At 45.9% G+C, this 13,759-nt stretch overlaps 1 protein-coding gene across 3 annotated transcripts in view; it reads left to right on the top strand.

Annotated features, from left to right (window-relative positions):
* Window positions 1-2,281: 2,281 nt before the first annotated feature.
* cpeb3 (cytoplasmic polyadenylation element binding protein 3) overlaps window positions 2,282-13,759 on the top strand; it is a 54,702-nt gene continuing 43,224 nt past the window's right edge. For 2 of the 3 annotated variants that reach the window (XM_072437082.1, XM_072437081.1), the window contains exon 1: window positions 4,034-5,152. In XM_072437082.1, coding sequence (XP_072293183.1) covers window positions 4,049-5,152 — 1,104 coding nt within the window. In that variant the 5' untranslated portion in view covers window positions 4,034-4,048. Of the gene's footprint in view, window positions 2,364-4,033; window positions 5,153-13,759 lie in introns of those variants that run through there. The other variant, XM_072437083.1, reaches the window with a different exon arrangement.

The raw sequence follows: 13,759 nt of genomic DNA, 5'->3' as shown, positions 1-13,759 counted from the left end.
TGGCTCTTCAAGTTGTTTTAAATATTAGACGCAGACGTTTATCCGGAAAGGACAAAAAATAACCGTTATAAAGACGCACTGTGTAACTTTTCCGGTGGACGCTACATGCCACCTGCTTTGTCTCTAGAGATGTCATTGCTTTGCCTGGAATGTTACATAGTGTGGAATCGATCAAACATATATTACTTTTACATTTATTCAATAACTCGTGTTTATTTTTATTTTTTTTGCTTAAGAAACTCACATTCTTGTTGTTAAAGGAGTCATCTCTCCACAGATCAGACCTGTAACGTTGTCTACTTACTACTGGAATTGTAAGTCATATGACAAGTGTAGTACTGTTCCTGGAATGGGCAAACAGAATAACTGCAGCTCTGATATTTGAATTAGAATATTCTACGTGGACGTTATTTAACGTCGATGGACGATGTTTAAGGTAAAGGCACGTCTCATTCCTTTGTCTCTGTGCATTTGACCCATCCAGCTGCTGGGGCAACCGGTCAGGAGCAGTGGGTGCAGCAGCAGTGGGTGCAGCGCCTGCGGACCCATCTCGGATCAAGGATTAACCCCTAATGTGCATGCTTTGTTAACATATCAGGCCAATGTTGTTCAAAATGTATGTCAGTGAATTAATATAGAATGTGCTTGTATGTACGTTGATTTAAGAATAATATCTGAATGATGTGACCCTATGTTACGTCTGTTTACTGGTTTATTTCTGTATTTCCACTGTTTACACCAACTAGCTCAGGTGCTACGGGTGTAAATTAGCTATTAACACCTGTAGCACCTGTAGCACCTGTGGCACCTGTGGCACCTGTAGTATAAACCTGGCATCAGCATCTTTCCATGACCGTTGTCTTGGTTCTTGTATGTAATAAGAGCATATGCCATACAACAAAACGCATGTGTGGTACAAAAATAAATGTAGACTAAGCTTAGTTGACCACAAATAGGCAGTACATGAATAAAATAGATAATATAGACATCTGTAGTCACACATTTATATGATATAGGGCGCATACTCTCATCAATCACTGTCGTTCTTAAAGCCCCTATGATATAAAGCGTCTACAATGCGACAGTAAAAGTGTCAGGCTGGATGTACCTTCTGTCGATGGTCTGTGGATTCAGCCATGACGCTCTTTGACTTTCAGGACTATTTTGAGTTTATTGCTGCATATGTCACGGTCAGTGGTGGAAAGAGAGATGGATTAAGATGTGTATTCACGTAAAAAATACCATAAATGTCTCAAAATGTGTTGAATTACAAGTGACCTTTAAGTAACTGCCAGATTTGAGCATATAATATACAAACTCAAAGTAGTACATAATTAAACTCTCTATCTAAATCGTCCAAATATACAATTTAAATGGATATGGTGTGAGTTCAGATTGGATAGACTTGTCTTTATATATGTTTGCGCTGTACTTCTAGACCGCTTTCGTCCAGGAAAAGAATGAAAATGTATTTAAGTTCATGGATACATGCATTGAAACACATCGTGTGACATATTCGGTTTGGTCCAATCAGAGTACTGTACTCTGGATACTTAGAATACACTTTCATTTTGAGTTATAGAAAAGGGGGACATTACAAGATTAAAACAATGACATGTTTTAATGCTGTAATAAAATAAAGTTTGAATAAAAAATTCAAACTCTTTAATTTTCTTCACTCGGGATGTTAAGATTATCAGGCTAATCCATACTCGTGATTATTCAGGTCACAATACAATCGTGAGAACCAATCTGTCCAATCTATTGTCCAAAAAATAGACTTAAACGTAAATAACCTTTTTCCTCTGGCTAATAAAGTAATATTTTATCTTTCATAATGACAAAATCACTGCTTAGACAATGCGAATTAACAAAAATTAACAGTTTCACTGTCGTATAGTCTCAACAATCATGAATAACCGTCAAATGGTGTTGTTTTTTCTGACTAAAATGTGATATCGTGACATGCCTATTCCTCACAAATATGTCAAAAGACTAAATGGAATAATACTACAGTTATTCCTTTAATTTGAGGAAAGCCACACGTTTTGAACATTGTACACCGTCTCCATCTTAAACTATCAAACAAACACGACTCTTTACAGCATTTGTGTTGTCCAGTCACACAAACAGAGAGAACGCTTCCAAAAAAAAAAGTAGCACAAAACTACATCTCCCAGCATCCTCCGCGGCCTCCTCCGTGCGCAGCAGTCGATCAGCTGTTCGGGCAACTGCCGCTGACTCTCCCGCACCGGCGCAGCGGCTCGTCTGTCACACCATCCACCGCCGGTCGAGGCACATCTTTTTTTCCTTACTGTACATCTCTTAAACTTTAGAGCCTCCTCAAACGGTGAAGGATAAAGGTAAATGTCCCGGGCTCGCGCGGCGGGACGGGGTGACGCGCGCGGGGCTCATTTCGTGCGATTGAACGCGCGGCTCCGTGACATGTATCGGATGTCTCGGGATCGGGAGCGCGGTGAACGGCCCCGGGGCTCTTCTCGGGCACGCAGTGTCCGGTGTGTGGTGCTGCTGGTGGTGCTGCTGCCCCGGGGCCGGTGTCGCGCCTCGTAACGCGCCGGGTTTGTCCTGACCTTGGAATAACGCGCATTTCGGAGGATGAACCCCGGTGGCGTTTTGCGGCGTGCGCTGCGGCTACAAACGAGCTCTGAAGTTGTTGCCATGAGAAAAGAACCCCCCAAAAAAACAATCGTCATCCAAATGATAAACCACGGCTCATGGTTGTATTTTACGTTTTGTGTGTGTGTTTTTGTGGCGTTGTTGCTTCACAAACTATCACAATTATCGCGCGTCTCTATTGCGGGTTTTTGTCCATTTACGGCACGAGCTGCGTGACGATGACATTAAAACGCTGACGTAAACGCGTTGTAAAGCTTAAATCTCGTCACAATTGTGCGTTTTTGCTGATTGATTTGAACAGAACGTAGTCGGTGATCTGTCCGGGAACAGCTCGTGTCGTTCCGCGGCGTCGATGCGGATCCGGGACGGAGCCGCGCGCGCTCTTACACCGCGAGCCTGCGCAGCTTTACAGACTTTTACAGTGGCCGAAATGCACAGTTGAGACGCGGCCGCGAGCGTTTTCAGGAACGAACAGCCGCAACTTTAAACGTGCATTATTTTTTTATTATTAAGTTTCACGCGCACAAACCCGCCGCGCGCGTTAAAGCCACTTCTCCCGCACGGGGAGGATCAATAAACGCACCTTTAACCTTGTTGAAGGACAGCTGTGTTTACTGACGTATGCAAATGAGCACATGGGGGAGGTCCTTGAGCCGAAGACACACACACACACACACACACACACACACACGCACACACACACACACACACGCACACACACACACACACACACACACACACACACACACGCACACACACGCACACACACACGCACACACACACACACACGCACACACACACACACACGCACACACACGCACACACACACACACACACGCGCACACACACACACACACACACACGCACACACACACACACACACACACACACACGCACACACACACACACACGCACACACACACACACACACACACGCACACACACACACACGCACGCACACACGCACACACACACACGCGCACACACACGTACGCACACACACACACACGCACACACACACACACACACACACACACACACACACACACACACGCACACACACACACACACACACACGCACACACACACACACACACACACACACGCGCACACACACACACACACACACACACACGCACACACACGCACACGCACGCACACACGCACGCACACGTACGCACACACACACACACACACACACGCACGCACACGTACGCACACACACACACACACACACACACACGCGAGCGAGGCGGTGGCATCGGCCCCGCAGTCCCGGCTCCTGCGTGACGTGGCGAGTACAGTCGGGAGCTGCGCGCGTCGTTCCGTCCCGTTCAGACGCGCTTGTCTCCGTGGACAGTGTTGAACAGGCAGTTTTATTCCCCCCCGCGCGGGACTTTAAACTTCTTAAATGGGTGATCACGCGCTCGCTTTGCTGTCGCCCAACGTCATCTCGCTGTCGGACCTGTCCCGGTGGCTCCGGTATCACCGCTGCAGCAGGAGCCCCGCGCGCGAGCTCGTCAACAACAACAACAACAACAACAACAACCGCGTTAACTCCTCGTGTCTCTCCCTTTCAGCTGGACACACCATGCAGGATGATTTACTGATGGAGACAACCCACCATCAGCGGCAGACGCGGAGAGAACAGGCAGAACCTGCTCCTCCTCCTCCTCGGTCCTCCACCCCGACACTCTCGTCTCTGGAGCCGACTCCTTCTTCCTCCTCGGCCTCCTCCTCGGACGCGGAATCGAGCTGCGGCAACAAGGAGAAGTCGCCCATGGAGTCGCCCCTGCTGCCCGGGCTGAGTTTCCCGCACCAGACGCCGCACCAGACGCAGCAGACGCACCAGGCGCAGGACGCGGGCGGCTCCTTGCCCTCTCCCAACTCCTCATTCGGGAGCGCCTGGTCCGTGGATGACAGCAGCTACTTCCCGGGAATGCCCTCCGTCAACGGGACCATGCTCTTCCAGAACTTCCCGCACGTCAGCCCGGTGTTTGGCGGTAACTTCACGCCCGTGGGTTTGTCCCCGCAGCAGCAGCAGCAGCAGCAGCAGCAGCAGCAGCAGCAGCAGCAGCAGCAGCAGCAGCAGCAGCAGCAGCAGCAGCAGCAGCAGCAGCAGCAGCAGCAGCAGAGGAGGTCCCCCGGGAGCCCGCATTTCCCGCAGAGGAACGCGTACCACCACCACGGCTTCTCCAAAGGCTCCCCGTGCTCCTCCTCGTCCTCGTCGTCCTCGGGCTCCTCGTGGAATAACGGGAATCAGCACCAGAGCTGGAGCGCGTCGCCGCCGTCCGGCCCGTGGGGCAGAGACCCGCGGAGGGCGGCCGCGGTGGGCGTCGGGGGGGCGCCGCCACCGTCTCCCATGAACCCGATCTCGCCCGCGAAAAAGCCCTGCTACGGCGGCGGCGGCGGCGGGAGCGTCATCGCGCCGCCGAAGTTCCCCCGGGCGCACGGAGCCAAGGCGTGCTGGGCGGACGAGTTCAGGGCGGACGGGAACCACGCGCTGCCCTTCCAGGTGAGTCCACGCGGGACAAGTGAAGCCTGCTTACGGGAGATATAAGTCCATATGTTTAGGCTATATCCTATTTATTATTTATTATTATTACGTTTATGTTTGATCTGATTGTTGGATGTGATCGTGAAACTCTCCCGTGATTTATCTGTGTAAAAGTGGGTTTTTAAGAGTATTTTCCATCTTCTCACGTCCAATCACAATTCACTGAGCATCCTGCTGTACATAAACCAATGCAAATCAGGTTTTATACACGCTGATTGAAAATGAAGACTTTACATTATGTCTGCAATCATGGATTTTACTCACAGTTGTTCATGTCCCAAAGAGTGTCCTTCAGTCAGATCAATGGCCACAGATCTGAAGACCGGTCAACTGCATAAAATAAGACAAATACTTACACATATCACAGTACTATCAGGCCTGTCTGTACTGTACACACGTCTACTGCATTAGAAATAAGATGAAATATATAGTCTTTTGTTGTATTTAAGTAGAGTGAATTTTAAAATATTTTCTCTGTCATTTTTGCTATTTTTGTGAATATTTGTCTTTGTTTAAAGTGTGAAATCTAACATCAGATTCAAAAATCAGAATCACAAAAGTGTTTATTGCCTTTGTCAAGGAACAAAATTCATAAACTGGGAACTTGCTTCAGCGTTGAGGTGCCACATAAAACAATGAAGAAGAAGAAGAGCAAAATATATCAAATAATGCTTAAATAAAATAAAAATAAAAATATGAATAGATTAAAAATAGACCAAAACGCAGTTAAGATAAATATATTTTGAATATGCTAAAAATTATAAAAATGTTTTCACAGAATATTGTTTAGGTTTATAATTTCACTTCCTGTTTGTAACTGATGACGTCACACTAGGAAATTACCCAGCAAACACTGGGCCAAAACAATGTCACAATGTTTTTTTTATTTGACAAATAAAAATATATGAGAGCGACTTTATTTGTTGAATTAACGTTTCGAGAGTCGAAAAAGTTGTTTTTTGTGTCTAAATTCTGCATAAACTTATTCCCTGGTGTGACGTCACTTCCTGTCATTTTTTAAAGAGATTTTTCAAAATTTTCTCCACAAATACCTGCTCGATTGGTGTAAAACTATCATTTATATGTTCGACAGGTATAAACACACCAAATAAAGTCAGAATTAGACAATCGTAAAAACCTGTCAGGGGCACTTTAAGTTTATTAGTCATGTTCATAAAGTACAAGGCGATGAAAAGGTGTTTACCCCGGCACTACCCTGAATGACTACTTCAAATACACATAAATCTGAACAATAAAATAGATAAATACAACAAAAAGTGCACTCTCAGCCCGTCGTTGTCGTAATTAGTCCTGCTTCACTGTAATCGATTGGTTCTGTATTGTCCCGTGGTGTGATTTAGCTCATTTATCTAAAGAAATAAAGGTCATGCAAGGTCGTCCAAGGTCACCATGAAGGTCACCATGAATGACGTCATTAATATCCACGACGAAGCCTCTGAAACTCGGGATCAGTGTTTGTGCGTCAGGCGGATGGATTAGTGAAAGGCAAGGTTGCGTGCGCAGACCGGCAGCCACGCTCTTGTCAGTCTGCCTCGGGGCATCTACGGCAGCATCCCGGCGTGACTGAGCGAGCAGAAAAGTGTCCGTTAGACTTGTGTTGAAACAGATGATTTCTTCTGTGGATCCGTGAAGTCTCCATCGATCTGAGCTATTTTTACTCGTCCTTAAACAAACGGCGAGTGAGTCAGCAGCATCTGAAAGAACCCGAGCGACGCCTTTAACAGACGTGACGTGGTTTCAACATCTGCCCGAGAGCCAGGAAAAGGCTTGAAAACGTGTCACGATATCAGATTTTATTGTGAGAAAAAGACATCAGGATTTGACGATTGGTCACGTCACGGTTACAGAGACACGTGACCAGAGAACAGTGACATGTTGCCTTTCCTCAAGTTTGGGCCTAGAACTTTCTGAAAAACAAAACAAAGATAAATGTGACGTATTAAAAAAAAAAAATCTTTACATTTAGGTCTAGTTTTTGGGCTATATCTAAATGAATAAAATCAATAAAATCAATAAAATCAATAAAATCAATAAAATCAAATAAATCAATCAAATCAATCAATCAAATTAATCAAATTAATCAAATTCAAAATAAATAAAATAAATACAGTTCCATTTAGTCCAAAGTTTATCAAATTTGTCAATAAATAAAATAAATACAGTTCCATTTAGTCCAAAGTTTATCAAATTTGTCCATTTCCAAATTAAGTCTATTCAGTCCATCTATACCTCTATTTGTCTGATGTTTATTACGATTTCAGTCCAGTCCTTGACCGTCGGTGAGGTTTGTGTCATCCACTTCCTTGTGATTGCCTTTTTCCCTGCTGCCAAAAGTATGTTCCAAAGGGATCCATTCAGTGTGTCCATGGCAGGAGTTTAGAGGCATTTTTTTGGCTACATTATAGAACTAAAACGACTTCATTTCACTTCCAAAATGGTCAGGATTATTATTTTTGGTGATTAATCTTGACATCTCTATCAAAAACACATTGTCAGGTATTGAGCAGCGTAATTTAACCCAATTTAATCCAAAACCAGTTGCAATTGTGAAGCTATAAAGAGTTATATATCGCTCAGCCTTATCTGTAATCCTCATTAAAACCTCTTAATAACAGGCCAAATGTTTAATATTGCAGTTTGTTCCAAACAGTAGCTCCCTGTGCATCTCTGTACAGCACATGTCGGGTCATGTGTTCCTCTATGTTTAGCAGCAGCCGGAAAACAAACACGCAGAAGGAAGTCACGCAGCAAAGTCCAAACTCACCCCGAGCTCAAAAGGACCAGTGTTTTCATCAGAGAGTCAAAACATGCACTTTGACCCCCCCCGGGACCAGGAACAGACCGAGTGACATTCAAACACGTGACGGCAGCGATCGGTCGACGAGTCAGGCGCTTTCACTTAAGCCGGCGTTTGGAGGCGAGTGTTCGAGTTATTGTGTCCTCGGGCAAGACATGTCAGAGTTATTGATGCTGGTTCAAGCATAAACAGTGTAAGTGCTGAACAGTGGCAGCCATGGCTCTGTCGCTCTGCTCCGGGGCAGCTGCGGCTACCACCAGAGTATGAACAACTTCTAAGCTTTGATGTATAATAAACTCAACAGATATACTTTACGTTTAGATCCAAATTAATGTTGATTAGATGATTGATTAGAGCTCAGACCTTCGTTAAATTGAGATTGAAAGCCAGTTTTTTAGTAAGGAACCCCCCTGTAGCCCCCCCATCTCATGGCCCAGTCCTAAAAATATCTATTTAAAAATATTTGGCAGCCGCAGTTTGACAGTGACAGGAGTGGGCAGTGGTGGCTGAGGAAGGGTCTCGCTCGCGGACATAATGAACCCGCTACTCTCGTTGTTAGTGGGCGTGACTCGACCGACTCTGCCGGTGTCACGTGGGCTCGTTACAGGGTCACGGCGGGGCGTCCTGGGGTGTTCGCTGAAGTCAGACCGAGCCGATGCCAGAGAGTCCGGTGAAGCCTCGTGTTCCTCTGGCTTCACGGTCTGACGTTTGTGCTCGAGCTTCACGTCGATGCAGATGTGCTCCGTGACGCGCCCGGCCATCGGAACCTCGGGCCAAACGTTTACACCGCATCCGAGGGCAGACGGCGAAATGCAAGTTTGAAATGTCCTCATGTGATTGTTTATTGTTCTATTAAAGGTATTAAACGTGAAGCCTTTAGAGTCATGGTGGAAAGATGGAATGGTTTAGGTTCCCAACTGAATACTAATTAACTATGATACATTTTTTACAATTTATTCTGATCACAAATCTTGTTCTTATCTTAGTTTATCCACTTGGACACGTCACATGTTTATGCTCATGATTCCACTAAAAAGCATGTTTCGAGTTTCAAGCGTCCCAAAGCTCCAGTCTTAACTAAATGAATGGTTTCCAACCCTAACATCTAACTCTACTTTTATCCTGAAGTAATATATAGTCTAAAACAAACATTTGCCAAAAAAAGAAACATTCCATGTCCCAAAGCTCTAATCTTAACCAAATACACAATGTCTAAAGATAAACTTAAATAAAAGAGTGTCATGTTCCCCCCCCTTCAAATGCAGAATGTTTAAGGAGTTTATACAAAGCACTATTGATATTTGTCTTTATACTACAGTACTGTACTTACTTATACACACTCCACATTATTAGCACAACTGCTTGTAGTGCTCTTACTACTACTCAGTACTTCCACTTTACTTCCTCTAATACCACAGTAAGTGTTTAAATACACACTTCCTCTTTTTACAGTTGAAGTACTGTGTCGAAGTCTGTTCTCCTCCACCTCTAGTGTCCTGTTGTGGGGTGAGGTCTGTTCTCCTCCACCTCTAGTGTCCTGTTGTGGGGTGAGGTCTGTTCTCCTCCACCTCTCGTGTCCTGTTGTGGGGTGAGGTCTGTTCTCCTCCACCTCTCGTGTCCTGTTGTGGGGTGAGGTCTGTTCTCCTCCACCTCTCGTGTCCTGTTGTGGGGTGAGGTCTGTTCTCCTCCACCTCTCGTGCCCTGTTGTGGGTGTAGTTGTCACCCGTGTGTTGGCTGAGGTCTGCCCCCTCCACCTCTTGTGCTGTGGGTGTAGTTGTCACCCATGTGTGGGGTGAGGTCTGTTCTCCTCCACCTCCTGCTGTGGGTGTAGTTGTCACCCGTGTGTGGGGTGAGGTCTGTTCTCCTCCACCTCCTGCTGTGGGTGTAGTTGTCACCAGCGTGTGGGGTGAGGTCTGTTCTCCTCCACCTCCTGCTGTGGGTGTAGTTGTCACCCGTGTGTGGGGTGAGGTCTGTTCTCCTCCACCTCCTGCTGTGGGTGTAGTTGTCACCAGCGTGTGGGGTGAGGTCTGTTCTCCTCCACCTCCTGCTGTGGGTGTAATTGTCACCAGCGTGTGGGGTGAGGTCTGTTCTCCTCCACCTCCTGCTGTGGGTGTAGTTGTCACCAGCGTGTGGGGTGAGGTCTGTTCTCCTCCACCTCCTGCTGTGGGTGTAGTTGTCACCAGCGTGTGGGGTGAGATCTGTTCTCCTCCACCTCCTGCTGTGGGTGTAGTTGTCACCAGCGTGTGGGGTGAGATCTGTTCTCCTCCACCTCGTGCTGTGGGTGTAGTTGTCACTAGCGTGTGGAGTGAGGTCTGTTCTCCTCCACCTCCTGCTGTGGGTGTAGTTGTCACCAGCGTGTGGGGTGAGGTCTGTTCTCCTCCACCTCCTGCTGTGGGTGTAGTTGTCACCAGCGTGTGGGGTGAGATCTGTTCTCCTCCACCTCGTGCTGTGGGTGTAGTTGTCACCAGCGTGTGGGGTGAGATCTGTTCTCCTCCACCTCGTGCTGTGGGTGTAGTTGTCACCAGCGTGTGGAGTGAGGTCTGTTCTCCTCCACCTCCTGCTGTGGGTGTAGTTGTCACCAGCGTGTGGGGTGAGATCTGTTCTCCTCCACCTCGTGCTGTGGGTGTAGTTGTCACCAGCGTGTGGGGTGAGATCTGTTCTCCTCCACCTCGTGCTGTGGGTGTAGTTGTCACCAGCGTGTGGGGTGAGATCTGTTCTCCTCCACCTCGTGCTGTGGGTGTAGTTGTCACCAGCGTGTGGAGTGAGGTCTGTTCTCCTCCACCTCCTGCTGTGGGTGTAGTTGTCACCAGCGTGTGGAGTGAGGTCTGTTCTCCTCCACCTCCTGCTGTGGGTGTAGTTGTCCCCCGTGTGTGGTGCAGTTAAAGGGCCGGTTAGAGGACTTATAGTGGGTCCGTGAGGTCGAGCTGCCACAGGTCAAACCACTGTTTACACAGAGAGACGCTGACCAGAGCAGGACGACCTGCCCAGAGCTGACAGGGCAGAACACAGCAGGACAGGGACAGGACAGGGACCAGACAGGGACAGGGACAGAGACCGGACAGGGACAGAGACAGGACAGGGACCGGACAAGGACAGAGACAGGACAGGACAGGACACGGCAAGATAGAGAGAGGGACAGGACAGGGGCGGAGACAGGACAGGGACAGGGTAGAACACAGCAGGATAGGGACAGGACAGGGCAGCCTCTGTGCCTCTGCCTCAGGACATGGCTTGTTTATTAAAGCTGTAGTTATTTAAGATTGAATGATGAGAGACCTGGCGCGGTGGAGAGACCTGGCACGGTGGAGAGGCCCAGCAGTAAATCAAGTGTGTTATTTGACAAACGGGAGCAACTTCTCAACGTGAGGAATTTAAGCTTTTAGAAAAGTAAACTCTCTGTTTGTGTCGGGTTTTTCATTCTGTCTTATGTATTATTGGAATCATGCGTCTTTAAAAACAAGGATTATTTAAAGTGAAAGCCTATTGATTAATTATTAATTAATTTAAGCCAAAAAAAAGACTAAAATAACTGTTGGGTTTTCTGTGGGTGTAATTCCTCATTCGTCCAGGAGGGTTCCACTGTAGAAAGAGATTCAGTTGTATCAAACTAATACTAAATAATACAAAAAAATATGCAGATTTTTTAGGTTTATAATTGTACTTCCTGTTTGTAATTGATAACATCACACTAGGAAATTACCCAGCAACCATTGGGCCAAAACGTTTGACAAAATTTGACAAATAAAGACATATGAGAGCACCTTTATGTCGATAAATTATTGTTTAGCTGTCAAAAAATGTGTTTATTTTGTGTAAATCCTGCATAAACATGGCACGGAACGGGTGACCCTGGTGTGATGTCACTTCCTGTCATAATTTTCAACAAATTTTTCAACATTTTCTCCACAAATACCTGCTGGATCGGTGTAAAACTGTCATTTATAGTAGAACAGGTATAAATACACCAAATAAAGTCAAAAATGTGATAAACGTAATAACCTGCCACGCCCCCTTTAATCCGCGGTCACTAATGTCCAGACGCGGCTGTTTTTCGTCATCATTCAGCGCCGTGTCTTTTTTAACGTCGCAGTTTCTACAGTTGCAGATATAATAGATATAATTGTGTGTCTCGCGCTCATTAGTCGCGGCCAAATACGTGTTAAAAAGCGTTCAAACGTGTCGTGTGTCGTGTGTCGCGTGCGTAAAGCCGCGTGCGGAGCTTTGCACGGCTGGTCACGTGTCGACCGCAGTATTTCCGTACACAAAGCGCTGACTCCGCCCTTTTCGAGCCGTGCGCACGCGGTCTTCATTAGGCGCAGGTATTTAATTTTGAAACTCGTTCTGTTTCCAATCACAGCCAGAAAAAAAGATGAGCTCAGGCAAAAGAAACAAAGATAATTTATGCTTTTTATATGTTTATGTTGCGACTCAGGCCTGACACGGCAATTACTAAACTGATATATGATGGAAAGAACAATATATTTGCGGCTCGATGTATTTTGGGGAACCTTTTCCTTTGTTTTTCTATGAGATTTGAGCGAAATTAGCAACTTTATGACTCATGATCAACACCAACTAACGAAAAACTTGCATTGTTATTATTATTCAGTGGCATAAAAAGTTTCAATATTATCGTTTACCGTGGTTATTTTCTGTAGCAATATGTCACACTTCAAAATGTACATATAATAATACAATAATAATAATACAATAATAATAAATGAAAATAAAACGTAATAATAAAATAATGATAAATAATAACATCAGAAACAAGACATGTAAATGCACATTCTTTAATCAGTTCTGTTTTTTAAGGTAATATCACAACGAGAACGTGGAGACATTTTACTTTTGTCCTTCATCTTTTCTCTAAACAAACCTGTTCTTTTCTCGCCGCGATCGCGACACCAAAACACCGAGTCACGTCTGGCGGTAGGGACTCTGAGCTCAGCGGTTTTCACTGTTGACGTTGGGACGCGACGGGCAGATTTTTATCTCGGTCAAACGGAAAGAGGACGAGGCTTTTTAGAGACAATGGGGCCGCTCTGGGACAAAGGCCCCGGCTCCCGACAGGAATTTGGCACGTTTGATATCGGGGTGAGAGCGGGGAAAGGCAGCAAGACAAACACATCTACACACAATTTAGATTTAAAATGTGTTCACATTTGGTCATTTGCTTTAGTCCTGGTTTAGTCCTGGTTTAGTCCTGGTTTAGTCTTGGTTTGGTCCTGGTTTAGTCCTGGTTTAGTCCTGGTTTAGTCTTGGTTTAGTCCTGGTTTAGTCTTGGTTTAGTCCTGCTTTAGTCCTGGTTTAGTCCTGGTTTAGTCCTGGTTTATTCTTGGTTTAGTCCTGGTTTAGTCCTGCTTTAGTCCTGGTTTAGTCCTGGTTTAGTCCTGGTTTACTCTTGGTTTAGTCCTGGTTTAGACCTGGTTTAGTCCTGGTTTAGTCTTGGTTTAGTCCTGGTTTAGTCCTGCTTTAGTCCTGGTTTAGTCCTGCTTTAGTCCTGGTTTAGTCCTGGTCTTGGTTTAGTCTTGGTTTAGTCCTGGTTTAGTCCTGGTTTAGTCCTGGTTTAGTCCTGGTTTAGTCCTGCTTTAGTCCTGGTTTAGTCCTGGTTTAGTCCTGGTTTAGTCTTGGTTTAGTCTTGGTTTAGTCCTGGTTTAGTCCTGGTTTAGTCTTGGTTTAGTCTTGGTTTAGTCCTGGTTTAGTCCTGCTTTAGTCCTGGTTTAGTCCTGGTTTAGTCCTGCTTT

This window comes from Eucyclogobius newberryi, unplaced genomic scaffold, assembly GCF_026437365.1.
Source record: "Eucyclogobius newberryi isolate DKJ021-1_F unplaced genomic scaffold, fEucNew1.0.hap1 SCAF_8, whole genome shotgun sequence".
Taxonomy (NCBI): Eukaryota; Metazoa; Chordata; class Actinopteri; order Gobiiformes; family Gobiidae; genus Eucyclogobius; species Eucyclogobius newberryi.
This window is presented reverse-complemented; position numbering and strand designations above follow the sequence as displayed.